Here is a 17,735-nt window from a genome sequence, read left to right as displayed (position 1 = left end):
TGACCAGGTGGGCCCTGTCTGGTCTATAGAAGTGCGGTTTGCACTCTGCACAGATCGGGCAGTCCCTGGTGACCGCTTTTACCTCCTCGTTGGAGAAAGGCAAGTTTCGGGCTCTGATGTAGTGGGCGAGCCGGGTGACCCCTGGATGGCAGAGGTCAACGTGGATGGCTTTCAGATGGCTGATTTGCGCGCTGGCGCATGTCCCGCGGGATAGGGCATCCGAGGGTTCGTTGAGCTTCCCCGGTCGATATTTAATATCGTAACTATAGGTGGAGAGTTCGATCCTCCACCAAAGGATTTTATCATTTTTTATTTTGCCCCTTTGCGAGTTGTCAAACATAAAGGCAACCGATCGTTGGTTGGTGATGAGGGTGAACCTCCTACCTGCGAGGTAGTGCCTCCAGTGATGAACAGCCTCCCCGGTGGCTTGTGCTTCCTTCTCGACTGAGGAGTGTCGGAGTTCTGAAGCGGATAGGGTACGGGAGAAAAATGGAACGGGCCTCCCTGCCTGATTTAAAGTGGCTGCTAGAGCTACCTCTGAGGCGTCGCTCTCAACCTGAAAGGGAGTGGATTCATCCACCGCCCGCATGGCTGCTTTGGTGATGTCCCCCTTGATGCAGTTGAAGGCCTGGCGTGCCTCAGCTGACAGGGGAAATCGTGTGGCCTTAAAGAGTGGGCGGGCTTTGTCCGCATATTGAGGGACCCACTGGGCGTAGTATGAGAAGAACCCCAAGCACCGTTTGAGGGCCTTGGGACAATGAGGGAGGGGGAGTTCTAAAGGGGGCGCATGCGGTCCGTGTCTGTGCCCAGGACTCCGTTCTCCATGACATAGCCGAGGATGGCCAGTCTGTTTGTGCGGAAAACGCATTTCTCCTTGCTATAAGTGATATTTAATTTCTGTGCCGTTTGGAGAAAACGGTGGAGGTTGGTGTCGTGGTCCTGCTGGTCATAGCCGCAGATGGTAACATTGTCCAGATACGGAAACGTGGCCCGCAGCCCGTACTGGTCTACCATTCGGCCCATTGCTCGTTGGAACACCGAAATCCCGTTAGTGACGCCGAAAGGGACCCGGAGGAAATGGAAGAGGCAGCCATCGGCCTCGAATCCCGTGTAGTGGCGGTCCTCCGGGCGGATTGGGAGCTGTTGGTATGCAGACTTCAGATCCACCGTGGAAAATAGCCGATATTGGGCGATCTGATTAACCATGTCTGCAATTCTGGGGAGGGGATACGCGTCTAGGAGCGTAAAGCGATTTATGGTCTGGCTATAGTCAACGACCATGCGAAATTTTCCCCCGGTCTTGACGACCACCACCTGAGCTCTCCAGGGACTATTACTGGCCTCTATGATCCCCTCACTGAGCAGCCTTCGGACCTCCGATCGGATAAAGACCCTATCCTGTAGGCTGTATCGCCTGCTGCGAGTAGCTACTGGTTTGCAACCTGGAGTGAGATTGGCGAAGAGAGGAGGGGGGGAGATGCGCAGCGTGGCTAGGCTGCAGATTGTGAGTGGGGGCAGGGGCCCGCTGAAGCTGAGGGTGAGGCTCTTGAGGTTGCACTGGAAATCCAGGCCTAATAAGAGTGGCGCGCAGAGGTCAGGCAGGACGTAAAGTTTAAATTTCGAATAACTAGCGCCTTGAATTGTGAGCATAGCAATGGTGCGTCCTTGATTTGGACTGAGTGGGAGCCCGAAGCGAGGGCGATAGTTTGGCTCACCGGAAAACTAGAAAGCGAACAGCGTCTTACCAGCTCTGGATGTATAAAGCTCTCGGTGCTCCCGAGTCAAAGATGCAAGGCATGGGCAGCAGGGTAGCATGGTGGTTAGCATAAATGCTTCACAGCTCCAGGGTCCCAGGTTCGATTCCCGGCTGGGTCACTGTCTGTGTGGAGTCTGCACGTCCTCCCCCTGTGTGCGTGGGTTTCCTCCAGGTGCTCCGGTTTCCTCCCACAGTCCAAAGATGTGCGGGTTAGGTGGATTGGCCATGCTAAATTGCCCGTAGTGTCCTAAAAAAAAAAGTAAGGTTAAGGGGGGGGTTGTTGGGTTACGGGTATAGGGTGGATACGTGGGTTTGAGTAGGGTGATCATGGCTCGGCACAACATTGAGGGCCGAAGGGCCTGTTCTGTGCTGTACTGTTCTATGTTCTATGGCGTGCTGTACCCGTTGATCTGGACCTCCGCCATCGAACTTCGTAGGTGCTTGGGGCGGGATTGATCCAGGGTGACTGCGCTGAGTTGCGGGTAGTCGGCGGCTCGATCAGCTGTGCTGGAGTGGTCCCGTGATGACTGCCCTCTGAGTTCGTAGTCGTCGAGGTGAGTTTCAGAGTTTGAAGGGGATGGATCCCAAGATGGCCGCCCCCATGAGTCGCACATGGCCGGCCGCATGGAGGAGGATTGCCAAGATGGCTGCCCCCATGAGTCGCACATGGCCGGCTGCATGGAGGAGGATTGCCAAGATGGCCGCCCCCATGAGTCGCACATGTCGGGTTGGGGCGGAGTCGGCATACAGGCTGCAGCATTTCGGGGCCTGCAGGCCTGTGAATTCAGGGAACGAGTGCTTTGAGCCGTGGGAGGGTTAGAGGCTGGGGCGGAACAAATGCTTTGAGCCGTGGGAGAGTTAGAGGCTGGGGCTTTCTTCGCCAGACACACTCTGGCAAAGTGTCCTTTTCGCCCGCAGCTGCTGCAGGTCGTGTTATGGGTCGGGCAGTGCTGCCGCGGGTGCTGGCTTTGGCCACAGAAATGGCAGGCTGGGGCAGCTGAGTAGCTGGCTGGAGCAGCTGAGTAGCTGGCTGGGGCAGCAGAGTAACTGGCTTTGGCAGCGAGGTAGCTGGGGGGCCGTGCGGCACAGGCCTGGGGGGATTGTTGGTCGGGGGTCCACGATGAGGTCGCGGGGTCCGCGGGAAACGAGGTGAGGTTGCGGAAGGAAACTTCCATAGTGGTAGCAGCCTCCACAGTAGTGTCTGAGTCCTGGGCCCCCTTTTCTAACAGTCTTTGGCGCACATAGTTAGACCTAAGGCCCGCCACGAAAACATCCCGCACAGCAAGCTCCCTATGTTCAGCCGCGGTAACGGCTTGATAATTACAGTCATTGGAAAGATTGTTCAATTCCCTTACAAACTCGGCTAGCGTTTCTGTAGACCACTGACGGCGAGTCGTAAACACGTGGCGTGCATAAACCTCGTTAATGGGCCTAACGTACATTTTGTCCAATATTGCCAGCGCTGCGGTGTAAGAACCGGCCGGATTCAGCTGTGTGGAGATTCTGTGGCTTACCCTCGCAGTAGGCTGAGTTTTTGTTCCTCCGTTGTTCTGGTGGTGCTGGCTTCTGTCAGGTAGGCTTTAAAACACCTCAGCCAGTGGGAAAAAATTTCCTTAGCCTCTGCATCCTGTGGGTCGAGTTCTTGAGGGCTGAGGGCTGCTTCCATGATTTCTTCGACTGTTTTCTGAGTATTTTAAATTGTTGGAACCAACAATTCTACGGACACGTGCTTGTCGGATTAGAATAGCTGTTTTAATATACTCACAACAGAGCCAGCCTGTTAGCCATTGAACTTTCGGTGAACTGGCCGGCTGACCATGTGGCACTGATCTTTATACAGCAGCTCCAGTGGGAGGAGTCCTGAACGGAGCCAAGGGAGAAGCCCAGTACAATTGTCGCGCATTCCCAGAGCTACTCCCCTGGTGGTCAGGTAGTGCAACTGCACTTACAATATAGACACATGTATATAGAGATTATAATCCGGTGTGAATCACATTCACCACAATGATGCTATTAAAATCACATTGTTTTGTAGACACCTAATGCCAACTTTGCCCTCTACCAAATTTTAAAGGGATTCCATTCCCTCAGTGTCCAACAGGTTGCAAATCAGGCCAATGCTTGATATTCTGGAAACTGTCTTCATTTTGTGATAGTGCCCTGTGCCAGCAGCATTAGAGACACCATCAGACCCAGAGCACTGGCACCACGGCTGACTCTGATGTTCAGAAGGGAGGGTCAAAGCGCAGAAGAGCAATAGTCATAGGGGACTCTATAGTCAGGGGCATAGATAGGCGCTTCTGTGGACGTAAAAGAGACTCCTGGATGGTATGTTGCCTCCCTAGTGCCAGGGTCCAGGATGTCTCCGAAAGGGTAGCGGGCATCCTGAAGGGGAGGGCAAAAAGGAAGAGGTCGTTGTACATATTGGTACTAACGACATAGGCAGGAAGGGGCATGAGGTCCTGCAGCAGGAGTTCAGGGAGCTGGTCAGAAAGTTAAAAGACAGCACCTCTAGGGTTGTAATCTCGGATTACTCCCTGTGCCACGTGCCAGTGAGGCTCGAAATAGGAAGATAGAGCAGCTAAACACGTGACTTAACAGCTGGTGTAGGAGGGAGGGTTTCCGTTATCTGAACCACTGGGAGCTCTTCCGGGGCAGATTTGACCTGTATAAGAAGGACGGGTTGCATCTAAACTGGAGAGGCATAAATATCCCGGCCGCGAGGTTTGCTAGTGTCACACGGGAGGGTTTAAACTAGTATGGCAGGGGGGTGGGCACCGGAGCAATAGGTCAGAAGGTGAAAGCATTGAGGGAGAACTAGGGAATAGGGCCAGTATGGCTCTGAGGAAGAGCAGACAGGGAGATGTTGCTGAAAACAGCGGGTCTGGTGGCCTGAAGTGTATATGTTTTAATGCAAGTAGTATAACGGGTAAGGCAGATGAACTTAGAGCTTGGATTAGCACTTGGAATTATGATGTTGTTGCCATTACAGAGACCTGGTTGAGGGAAGGACAGGATTGGCAGCTAAATGTTCCAGGATTTAGATGTTTCAGGTGGGATAGAGGGGGATGTAAAAGGTGGTGGGGGGGGGGGGGGGGGTGGAGTTGCGCTACTGGTTAGGGAGAATATCACAGCTGTACTATGGGAGGACACCTCAGAGGACAGTGAGGATATATGGGTAGCAATCAGGAATAAGAAGGGTGCAGTCACAATGTTGGGGGATTACTACAGGCCTCCCAACAGCCAGCGGGAGATAGAGGAGCAGATAGGTAGACATATTTTGGAAACGAGTAAAAACAACAGTGTTGCTGTGATGGGAGACTTCAACTTCCCCAATATTGACTGGGACTCACTTAGTGCTAGGGGCTTAGACGGGGCAGAGTTTGTAAGGAGGATCCAGGAGGGCTTCTTAAAACAATATGTAGACAGTCCAACTAGGGAAGGGGCTGTACTGGACCTGGTATTGGGGAATGAGCCTGGCCAGGTGATAGAAGTTTCAGTAGGGGAGCATTTCGGGAACAGTGACCACAATTCAGTAAGTTTTAAATTAGCTGGTGGACAAGGATAAGAGTGGTCCTAGGGTGAATGTGCTAAATTGAGGAAGACTAATTATAACAATATTAACTGGACCTTAAGGATTTGAATTTTGGAATTGGCCTTCATGGCTATCAGCTCCCATTGCCTTCTGAACATTGTTTGGAGGGCCTCCTGGCCACCTGCAGACACAGGCCACCTTTCCTCCTTTCCACCTCCCCACCAAGGCCTTCAGAGCAATGTCCGAAGAGCAAACTTTCCACTATGTTGTGCATTTAAAAAAAAACTGTGTCCCTGGTCAGATTTACTCTTGCATGACTGCCAACATCTGCTCCAACAACATTGCACCTCCACTTTAGGAAGTGCAGGCTAGTTTTAAGCAGTGCAGGCTGGCTTTAAGTGTTACTAACAATTTACAATTTTGGACCCTTTCCTGATGCATGCAATCAATAATAAGTAGCACAGTTAATGTTGCTTGCACACAACAATAATTCAAATAATCAGGCAGCACAAAGTTGGCATTTGAGCTGCACGACATTGAGTAAACACAGTAATTATGCATAGTGACCCCTGCCTCTGCTTTCAGGGATAATCAAATTTAGCCCTCAGTGTTTCCACCTCCTTAACTAATCCAAAATAATTTGTGTCTCTCTCTCTTACCCTGGACAGTTTTGCGAAGATTTAACAAAATAAGGTAAATTAACTGAATGCATTGATTTGGGACGAAGCAATAAAAGTAATTGGTGTTGTGTTTGATCCTTTGTACTTCACAAAGGAACTCACCAAATGCTGCGACTTGTCCAAAACAGAATCTTTTATTGAGTCCCGTGTGGTAAGATCGGAATCTGATAAAGAGCACGTTATCATGGAATCTGCTAACTACTCCTCAGAAGCTTGCACCTAGTACTGACCATTCACTTGTATGTCTTATTACCTTCTCAAACTTCTTCTGAAGATAGTCGGATGTGTCTCCCTTTATATTGGAGTCACAGGTCACATGACCTTAGTCTAGAGACTGCATAATGTGTCTGTACCGCCAGCTGCTGGTTGGAGGTCGCACACGTTCCAGCTATGATTTGGCCCATAGGCATATCATCACACCCCCCTTTCTCACAAAATATTGAGATTATTTTTTTTAAAGGTAACATTAAACATTAAACTTTATACATTCATTATATGTAGCTGGTAACGTGGTCAAGTTTTACTAAAGTGTCCATTTACATGCTGTGCCTGATAAGTGTCACTTCCTTTGTACAGATCTCATTCTTTCGCATAGTGGCCATCCTTGTCAGAGACTGCTTGACTGCTGGTGCCTTGCTTCTCTTGCGCTTCGCCCTGTGCCTTTGATAGGGCTATGTCCAAGATTGCCATATTTGTGTTACCAGTCGCTGTCTCTTTCGTTTTCGTGCATACTGTTGCTTGCCACTTGCGACTGTTTTTGTTGCTGGTTGGTTGGTGGGATGAGGTAGTTCTCCCAGTCCTCTCTTTTTTTGTTTTAATTTTTAGGACACGGTGATGTATTTTGGTCCCTTGGTTTGTTTTTTTTTTTCTTTGTAGCATGCTCTGGTGTGGCGCTGGCTGTCGTTGTGTGTTGAGTTGTTTGCAGAGGTTTAGGCATCGCATCATCTCTGGGTGCTGTGACCATGCCCACTTCTGCGGCCTCATCGACATGCTGGATCACCTCAGTTAGCCTCACTCTAATATGCAGTTCCCTGAGGTAACCAAGGCTTTGGTATATATCTCCTTTGCCTCGGGGACTAGATAGAAAGGCACTCATGGGGGTCTCCCAGGGGAACAGATGCCCCAGGTGCCTGCCCTCTGGGCAGGGTGGTACCCTGACACTGCCAGCCTGGCACCCTGGGGGTGCCACCTGGGTGACAGCTTGGCACTGCCCAGGTGACACTGCCAGGGTGTCAGGCTGGCATTTTTTAGTGACGAGGATCAGGCCTGTGGGTGCTGTATGCACGTGAGGTCGGAGTGCGGGGGAGGGGTGCAAGGTTCCCCCTTACAGGTGTGTTGGGGCTATGGGGGGCTAGGAGCTGCGTTGGGGGAGGTTAGAGATTGGGACGCCATTTAAAAATGGTGTCTAGATCGCTCGCGGCACTGCGGAGTTTTGGCAAGCGGGGCTCCTCAGTGCAGGAAGCGGGATTAAGTACGGTCTCGGCCATGCGTTCCCCGCTGAGGCCCCATTAACCAGAGTCATGTTAGATAGAATTGTGTTTCTCGGCACTGAAAGTGTTGTCCAATGCATGGCTAAACGCACTTGTAAGATGGCCTACTAGTTCATATGTTCTTATTATCTTATGTTTGACCCTTTAGCCAATGCTGTATTTGTCGATTTCAGTTCAGTCAGCAGCATGGTGCTACTTTCAATCTCAGTGCCCCCATACTGGGGTGAAGAAATATCATCTAGAGGTTTCCTGATCTTACAGTGATTCTTGCTTAAAATTAAACTCTGAGAAATTAAGGGCAGGGATTGGGTTCAGATAGGATGTTGCCTGTTGTTGGATGTTTTTTTTGACATTTACTAGTTAAGTTCAGCCATGAAAACTAGTTGCTTTGCTGAGGTGCCAGAAAACGTCTGGTGAATTGGAACAAATTCAGCAGCTGATGCACTGAAATAGGTATAATGTCATCCTACACAGGCTGATTTCTCTCTATAAAAGTAAAAATATATCACATACATAATAACAATAGCTCCAACTTATCAATAATAGGTACTGTATACATTTAAATAAACAAAAGTCCCATTTAATTCAATTCTTTTAATAGTGTGAATTAGGTCCGATTATCATTTGTCTTAAATTTTCAACACCTAATTTTCTTCTCTCCGCCTTCCTCCTCATAAGTACGGTATGTTTCTGTAGACACTGGCTGCCCATTGTGAGTATGGCCATTGAATGTTAGCAGGCATTCTGCGGTGTCATAGCGAAGCCCATTCCTGCCTCATGCAACATTTATAAAGCAAAATGCACTCCCTCAAAGGGTCACTGAACAGCATATCCTTGCTGATTTTCCCACCATTTTTGTAAACAAAGCTAATATCTGATCTGATATTAATGCTTATCCCAGTCAAGGTTAGTCTAGAAATAGGCCATGAGTCTTCTTGGTCTGACTCCGTTCCAAAAGTGGACAGTTCATGTACCAATTGAGCCATCGTAGGAGCTGTATGTGTTTGACAGTGGTTTGACCAAAAGGATCATTTCTGTTTTTGGTCTGTATGCCACGTTTTAATAAAGAGCTATGGGTAACATTAAGAGCCTGTCGTTCTGGCAAAGATGCATACACATTGCGAGCACATTTCAGAAATTTCCCAAGTTCCGCATTTCTAGTCAGAAATCATGGAGTAGTTTGAACCAGGATGTTTAATATTTGCCCTGGTGTGTACTGCTCTCTGCCTGGAGGAAAAAGGCCAGTTAATTAGCCATTGCATCTATTGTATCTGCCTGCTGTATATTTTGGCCTGCTTAAGTCAAAGGCATAATGGAAAATCCTGGTGGGCATTATCCATGAGCCAATTTAGTCAGTAAATCAAGGGCAGTTGCATTACCATTACTGCTGCTTCTGGCAGGAAGGATCCCTGTTAGGAATGCAGGCTCATAAAACAAAAGTCACAATGCCATATTTATTGATAATCACGTATACCAAGGTACAGTACAGTTTCTGCGAGCAGCTCAACTGATCATTAAGTACATGAAAAGAAAAGGAAATAAAAGAAAATACATAATAGGGCAACACAAGGTAAATAATGTAACTACATAACACCGACATCGGGTGAAGCATACAGGGGTGTAGTGTTAATGAAGTCAGTCCATAAGAGGGTGGTTTAGGAGTCTGGTAACAGCGGGGGAAAGGCTGTTTTTGAGTCTGTTCGTGCGTGTTCTCAGACTTTTGCATCTCCTGCCTGGTGGTAGAAGTTGGAAGAGTGAGTAAGCCGGGTGGGAGGGGTCATTGATTATGCTGCCTGCTTTCCCCCGGCAGCGGGAGGTGTAGATGGAGTGAATGGATGAGAGGGGGATTCGCATAATGGACTGGGACTGTGTTCACGACTCTGAAGTTTCTTGCGGTTTTGGGCCGAGCACTTGCCATACCAGGCTGTGATGCAGCCAGATTGGATGCTTTCTATGGTGCATCTGTAAAGGTTGGTCAGAGTTAATGTGAACATGCTGAATTTCCTTAGTTTCTTGAGGAAATATAGGCTGTTGTACTTTCTTGGTGGTAACGTTGACGTGGGTGGATCAGGACAGATATTTGGAGATTTGGAAATCAGGCTGAATCAGAGGGAAGGGGATAATTAGACTGGGGTGCATGGACGTCATTCAGTCCCTAGCTTAAAGTCATGCATTTTGTTTTGAGTTTTATATCGTACTTTGATTTTAAATGATTATTAATAGTTAAAGAGAAAAACTAAGAGAAATTGGGAAGCAGAGAAGTGGGGTTGTTTGGAGCTTAACGGTTTCTCCATAACGCAGACTGAGGAACCATAACATTTAAAAGTCAGGTGGTGGAGCACAACAACTGTTGTAAAGGTAGAATTACTTTGTGACCAGTTTAATTTCCATTATAAAACCGAACAAAATAACTCAGGAATTATTGGAAAATTTGACAACAGGAAATAAAATTTTATGAAGAGGAGGCTTGTGTGACATGTGATTCAACAATAATATAAATAGTTTAACAGCTGTAATATTAGCTATATTCAAACTATGCTGAGACCACAGGAAGGATATGATGGTTTCTTTCAGTGTTAATTATTTATCAATTTTATTTAATTATATGCAGGTGGATGGCTTTTATTGCAGTTTCACTTGAGCACATATAAAGAGACACTGTTTAAACTCTGGGGTGTTTTGAGTAAGGAGGTGAATGCTTGGAATGTTTCACTCTTTAAATAAATGTAAGACTAAATAAAGATTGGCTCCAGTACTATCCTTCACCCTCTTGCTTTACATATTGAATATTAAAACTATGTCAACGTTTCGGGGAAAGTTCAGAAGAAATTAAGAAGGTGTTGATAGTTGAGAGGATCTGGGCACGATTCTCCCATGCTGCGCCGTATGGGAGAACTGCCGGTCGCGCCATTTTTTCCCACGGCGCCAGTCCGACGCCGGCAGGCGATTCTCTGAGGAGTGGAGAATCGGCGGCATTTGCGGCGGCATGTTTGGCGTGGCGCCTGTCACGGGCCGCTGTCCGCAGCCGGGCCGCCGATCCTCCAGCCTTGATGGGCCGATCAGCCGCACAGAAAAAGCAAAGTCCCGCCGGCGCCGTTCCCACCTGGTCGCTGCCGGTGGGAACTCTGCATGTAGGGGGGCGGCCTGTACAGTGGGGAAAAGCGTTCCTGCACCTGGGCCGGGGTGGGGGGGGGGGGGGGGGGGGGGGGGGTTTGCCTCCGATGGGGTCTGGCCCGCAATGGGAGCCCACCGTTCGGTGGGCCAGCCTCTCCAGCCCCGGCCCTATTTTCTTACGCGGCCGGCCTCTGAACCCCCACGCCATGTTCGGTTGGGGCCAGCATGTTGAGGAAGTCCCAAGTGCATGTGCGGGTTGGCGCGGCCCAATTGTGCATGCCCGGGTTGGCACGGCGCCCATTTGGCGCTGGGAAGGGAGGCTGGAGTGGCGTGAATCGCTCCAGCGCTGTGCTGGCCCCCAATCGGTAGTGCCCGCGCCCGTTTCGCGCCGTCAAACTCGATGGCGTTCATGGCGACGCAAACACTCTGTCTCCATTTCGGAGAATCGCGCCCTCGATCTCTTATTAGAACCCGAGAAGCTCAAATTCTTATTTCTTCATTTATCAGGAAACAAAGGAGAGACTGGTGACCTTGGAGGAAAAGGGGAAAACGGAGATCCAGGTAGAGTTATTGGAAATTCTATTGGGTATAGTCCTGCTTTATATCATGTCTGTTTTTAAAAATTTATCCCTAAATAATATCCTGTCTAATTTCCTCAGGCTTACCCTGTGAATGTGGCCCACTGAGAAAGGTAATTGGAGAAATGGACATTCTTGTGACACAGTTAACAAACGAACTCAATTTCATTAAAAATGGTAAGTTCTAAGTAAGACTTCTTTGCTACAGCATTAAAATGGCAATAACTATTTCACTATGGAGCAGGCAATGATTCAGTGATTAATCTTTAAAACTGCAATGATTGCAAAGTGCAGGCGTGTATGTATTTAAGGCAGTAATCCATTTGTTTTAATGTAGCATGCTCAACAAGAAGTTGTACAATTCAGTATTTTAGGGTAGAGTTTCTGCTTGTGTGCAATCCACAATCTGGGTGCAAGTAGTGCTTGAAATTGCTTTGTTTTCTGGAGTGAAGCTATGGGTCCAGTTTCCACCAAATTAATTTGCATGATAACATGTGTAAAATTTTCCATGAGCCAATGCCATTGAGCAGATTATAGAATGTAATCATTTCTTTTTTCAAAAAATATTTAATCATATATTTAACAGTGGTAATCTGGTGAAGTTTTAATCAAACAATTGAAAGTAAAAAAATAGTAATGTTCAGTTCAGCACCACCTTTGAGTAAAATGATTGTAACTCACCAAAAAATACTTAAAATGTCTCCACTGAGTCATTTACTAGTTTCATTTTACACTAGTCAGTTTTTCATTAAATTAAATATATTTAACATGGGCAAACATTTAAAACATGTCACTAATGTTTGCATTCTAAAGGGAGCTTAATTTGAAGAGCCTCCTCAAAAAGGCACAATCAACCACTCTCTTTATTTGGATCTGTGAGTTTGGCCAGTTTTGTGGTGGCACCAAATACCAGCAGGAATTTAAAAAATCATAGAACATAGAACATAGAACAGTACAGCACAGAACAGGCCCTTCAGCCCTCGATGTTGTGCCGAGCAATGATCACCCTACTCAAACCCAGGTATCCACCCTATACCCGTAACCCAACAACCCCCCCTTAACCTTACTTTTAGGACACTACGGGCAATTTAGCATGGCCAATCCACCTAACCCGCACATCTTTGGACTGTGGGAGGAAAACGGAGCACCCGGAGGAAACCCACGCACACACGGGGAGGACGTGCAGACTCCGCACAGACAGTGACCCAGCCGGGAACCGAACCTGGGACCCTGGAGCTGTGAAGCATTTATGCTAACCACCATGCTACCGTGCTGCCCTCAAACACTGCCATCAGTGTTGAAGATTGGTGGAAATTTGATTCACGCATAATAAAACTTGCTTATGAAATTAGGCCATCTTTTGTGATGGTTTTCCTGATTTCAAGGTAAACCAACATAAACTCTTGGCCATTAAAATTTAGGGGAAACGTAGAGATATTCGGATAATCCTGCTTTAAATGTAATTATTACATTTTACAGCATATTTGGGCCATTGCATTTGACCTGGCTCTTTAAAAGAGCTATCCATTTAGTGACATTTATTTTAATCTTTTTTGTTCCAAATAATTATCTACTTTCCTCTTAAAAGTCATTAAGAACTTAGCTCCCACCATTAATTTTGGTAAGGTTTCTGTGTCTTAATTATACGTTTGCATAATTTTAACACATATCCTCATCTCTTCCTTTCAACTTCTGCCAATGCTAATAAATTTATGCACTTTAGTTACAAGTTAATCTTTCCAGAATTACGCTGACAAAATTCTTCATAATTTTAAATATCTGCATCAGGTTTCCTTTAACCCTTATTTTTTCTCTAATGAAAAGAGCCCAGTTTCTCTCATTTCTTGTCATACCTACACAGCCTCTCATTCGTAATATTGTCTTCTGTAGATCCAACTTACCTGTAACTCATTTCTTAATTATGAATTTAAATACATTTTATATTACTTCATTGCTTTTACATGCCAATTAATAACGCCCAACAATCCTCTGCTTTTACATTGTTATCAACTTATTCTCCTATTTTAAAAGATTTATGAATATTACAAACTGAAACTTGTATTCATATAGTTAATTTCATAACCTCAAGAAATTTCTAAAGCACTTCTTGGACAATAATGCATTTTTAAAGTGTTGTCACTGTTGTAATGCAAGACATGGCAGCCTCTCTGCTCCCCCATTCTTACAAATAAATGTGCATAATTTCTCCAAATTCTCAAAATGTGTCACCTCACATTCACGACATTAAACTTTGTCTGACATCTAATGGTCTAATCTAACCTATTCATATTTTTCCTGAAATCACTTGAGGCCACTTGCATTTAATCAAATTCCCTCTATTTTTTATTGTGTCCTTATTGCCAAATCCAATACATGCATGCATTTTGATATTTCCCCTCCATAAAATCATGGGAGTAGGCATGCCAGCTTAACTCATAATTTGGATGAGGGGAATATGTGTCTTTATAAAGCTGCTTATATCTTATTAAATATAACAGAAATCAAAGTGCTCACTTTTCAGCACTGCCCTCCCCTGCAGCTGTTGCTGGAGTACGAGAGGTAGAAAATAAAATTTACCTACTGGTGAAGGAAGAGAAGAGGTACACAGATGCCCATGAGTATTGTCATGACCGAGGAGGACTTCTTATAATGCCAAAAGATGAAGCAACCAATAGCCTCATTGCTTCTTACATCAGCGAAGCAGGTCTCAGCAGAGTATTCATTGGTGTTAATGATCTGGAGGAGGAAGGCCAGTTTGTCTTTACAGATGGGTCACCCCTGCAAACCTTCAACAAGTGGCGGAATGGAGAGCCAAACAACGCCTATGATGAGGAAGACTGTGCGGAAATGGTATCTTCTGGGGGGTGGAATGATGTTGCCTGTCATATTACAATGTATTTTGTCTGTGAATTTGATAAAGATATACCTTAATTCAGTCAACTCCTGATGTTGTAGCATGATATTATTCCACATCCACGATGGAGAAATTAGTATTAGTTTTAAAAGCTATGATACCTCAATGAAGGAATGATTAAAACCACCAGAGTTTTTGTATAGACCTCATTCACTCGTGCTGTAAGATATATAATGTAAGTAGGATAAATGTATTGAGTTTTAGCAGCACCATTTTCTTGTCCTTTACCTGCTCAGAGAACAAGGCTGGAAATAATTTGACGATGATCATGTAAAAAGGGGAAGATCAATTAAGTCAATGGGAATGAAAATTAGGTGAGGTGTATACACGGTGACTGACATTGCTAATTAAAAGTATTGCACAAAAACAGAATTACCCCACTGATTTGTTGCATAAATTTATTTCTTCCCATTTGCTAAGGGTTTGGTCTTTCAATATATTTTTGAATATGGTAAATGACAAGTTATTAATTTTTGCTTTGGATTAAACAATTCTCTGCCGATTTAAAATGAACATTAAAGCAAGCATTTAAAGGTGCTGTAATTCTTTTTCTCGCCATGCAAGACTTGAGGGGTTAGAAATTGGTTGTTCCTGTTCTCATTTTCCACTTACTTCAAAGTTAAAGTTAACCTATCACAGAATTTCTTGCAATGGCACAAAGAAAATCAAAGTAAGCATTTTCGGGACACCTGGAGAAATCTGAGGTGAACTGTCTGCATCCGCCATTTTGCCAGTCACATGTCTGCAGGCCCAGGAACAGCTATTTGACAATGAGTGAGGATGCAAGGAAACTGCCATCATTGGGATTGTACTGCCGCAGTGGTTAAAGTCACATTCTCCCTTGACCTTCTTGCTTCTCTCATTCCAGAATAACATGGAGATCATCTGCAGTATCAACCAATTTGATGCCCACTCATGTATCACACAAGTGACTGATGTCATATTCAGTCAGGCCAAAACTTTAATTTCCTTTCCCACAAATTAGCAACAACAGGCTGGCGTGACTGTCTTATTTACTTGCACTGCTGTAATTCCAAAACAAAAGGAACATTTGACATTATGTGGCTAGCATCATCAACAACAATGCGTATTCATAAAGCGCCTTTCATGCTATCAAATTTATTGGGTGGTTCAGAGGGGTGATATAAAGAAACATTTGATATTGAGCCACATAAGGAAATGTTAAGGCAGATGAAGAGGTAGGTTTTAAGGAGTGTCCTAAAGAGGAAATTGATACAAAGACGGAGAGGTTCAAGATGCAAATTCCAAGGATTATAGCCTTGGCAGTGGAAGGCGCGGCCACCGATGCTCAAGATGTCAGAATGAGAGGAGCACAGATGTCTCAGAGTTGTGGGCCTGGAGGAGATTACAGAGATAGGAATAAGCAAGATCACAAAGAGATTTGAAAACAATGATGAGAATTTAAAATCAAGGCTCCTGCTTAGCCAGGAGCCAATATAGGCCAGCAAGGATAGGGTTAATGGACATACAGGACTTGGTCCTCCAACAGGGCAGCAGAGTTTTGAATGGCTTTATGTTTAGGGAGGGTAGAACAGTGGAGGCCAGCCAGGAGTGCATTGGAATAGTCAAGCTTGGAGGTAACTAAGATATGGATGGTGGTTTCAACAGAAGAAGAGCTGAGTCGGGCAATCTGATTGATGTAGAATTAGGTGGTCTTAATAATTGAGCGGAGGTGGTTGGAAGTTCATCTTGGGGTCAAATCTGACACCAAAATTGCAAAAAGTTTGGTTCCACCTCAGACAGTAGCCAGGAAGACCGATGGATTCAGTAACAAGGGAATGGGGTTTATGGTGGGCGTGGCAAAGAGAAATGGTTTTGTTCTTCCCAGTATTTAACTATCTCCAATTAAATATTTCCAACATGTAGCACCCATGTAGTTTCCCATCTGTGCACTGCACTCAGCAGTGCTATCTCCTCTGGCAATTGTGCTAATACTTCCATCTATTGCTGAGAGTGATGTTGGTTGCTGTGAGGCATTACTTTGCTCAGGGTGACTGGGAGTACTGGTGGACTGCTCTCCCAGGAGTCAAACAACAGGATAAGTAGATATGTTGAAGAAGCACAGCTCAAAAAGACAGCTTTAGACAGAGTTCAATGTTTTGTGGTTAAGGTTGCATCGATGAGTGGGAAGGTAAATGAGACATAGCAAGAGCAGAATGGTAATACCCTTGAGCTTGGCAGGAGAACTATGATTTCAACTTTCCTATTCTTTCAATGCATATAGGGACAAGAATATCAAAGGTTGCCTTCTGAAAGGAAATTAAAAATCGTATCATTTCTGCGACCCCCTCTAGTTTGAGTCTGTACCTGAGATTATATATTTGTACTATCTTATTATCCCTTTTGAACCTTGTGATGTCTGGTTACCACAGGTTAGGTATTAATCTCTGTGATTTTGTGTAAAGAAAATATCTTATTGATTTCCATATTTCATTAACACAGGTTCACTTTATAAACTCATTATCCATTGGGTGTAGTTTCTGGTAATGCTGTAAAAGATGTTGATAAACCTGGCTTCTCTGCTGTCTTTCTGAACCCCAATGTACTGCTGGCATTGTGTAATTTGGCCTCAACTGTGATCAGTGCTACTGATGTCACCAATTTCGAATACCACTAATAATAAAAAATATTTAACACTGTGATAGGACAGAGTTGTCATTTTTATATTAAGTTGCCTGCTTTCAGCTGATATGACCTAGTGTGGGTAATACCTGTCCACACTAAATAGCTTAACTGCTTGTGCTATCTCTTAGCAATAAACAATAAACGAGGAAAAATAACTACAGTAATCTAAAAGTAAAACTTAACTAATAGCACCCCATGTTTTCACTACACTTACAACCTCATCATAACACTAAACATAATGGGTGTGGAGTAATCAAATAATTGACTATGACTTCGACCCGCCGGGTCGGAGAATCGTCCGGGGCCGGTGTCAATCCCGACCCCGCCGTGTCCCGAATTCTCCGCCACCCGAGATTCGGTGGGGGTGGGAATCGCGCCGCGCCGGTCGGCGGGCCCCCCATGGCGATTCTCCGGCCCGCGATGGGCCAAAGTCCCGCCACTGTCATGCCTCTCCCGCTGGCAGGAATCAAAACACCTACCTGACCGGCAGGATTGGCGGCCCGGGCGGGCGCGGGGCGATCTGTCCCCGGAGGGTGCCCCCATGGTGGCTTGGCCCGCGATCGGGGCCCACCGATCGGCGGGCGGGCCTGTGCCATGGGGGCACTCTTTTTCTTCTGCTTTCGCCATGGTCTTCACCATGGCGGAGGCGGAAGAGACCCCCCCCTGCGCATGCGCCGAGATGACGTCAGCAGCTGCTGACGTTCCGGCGCATGCGTGGACTTACGCCGGCCGAAGTCCTTTCGGCCCCGGCTGGCGTGGCACCAAAGGCCGTTCACGCCAGCCGGCGGAGCGGGAACCACTCCGGCGCGGGCCTAGCCCCTCAATGTGAGGGCTTGGCCCCTAAAGGTGCGCCGATTTCCGCACCTTTGGGGTGGCCCGACGCCGGTGTGGTTCACGCCACTCCAACACGCCGGGACCCCCTGCCCCGCCAGGTAGGGGAGAATCCCGGCCTATATTGTCCTTTAGATTGTGCCTGTGGATAAAATAAAATCTGCAAAATAGAATAATTTATGAAGAAACAT

General features: G+C 46.2%; 1 protein-coding gene across 4 annotated transcripts in view; it reads left to right on the top strand.

Moving 5' to 3' along the window:
• colec11 (collectin sub-family member 11) overlaps positions 1–16,730 on the top strand; it is a 44,580-nt gene extending 27,850 nt beyond the window's left edge. For 2 of the 4 annotated variants that reach the window (XM_038800341.1, XM_038800340.1), the window contains exons 5-7: positions 11,083–11,136; positions 11,235–11,330; positions 13,693–16,730. In XM_038800341.1, coding sequence (XP_038656269.1) covers positions 11,083–11,136; positions 11,235–11,330; positions 13,693–14,084 — 542 coding nt within the window. In that variant the 3' untranslated portion in view covers positions 14,085–16,730. Of the gene's footprint in view, positions 1–11,082; positions 11,137–11,234; positions 11,331–13,674 lie in introns of all 4 variants that reach the window. The other 2 variants (XM_038800339.1, XM_038800338.1) reach the window with 1 other exon arrangement.
• Positions 16,731–17,735: the final 1,005 nt, after the last annotated feature.

Source organism: Scyliorhinus canicula, chromosome 6 (assembly GCF_902713615.1).
Source record: "Scyliorhinus canicula chromosome 6, sScyCan1.1, whole genome shotgun sequence".
Classification (NCBI taxonomy): domain Eukaryota; kingdom Metazoa; phylum Chordata; class Chondrichthyes; order Carcharhiniformes; family Scyliorhinidae; genus Scyliorhinus; species Scyliorhinus canicula.
Note: the sequence above shows the minus strand (reverse complement) of the source record. Positions and strands in the feature narration are given on the sequence as shown.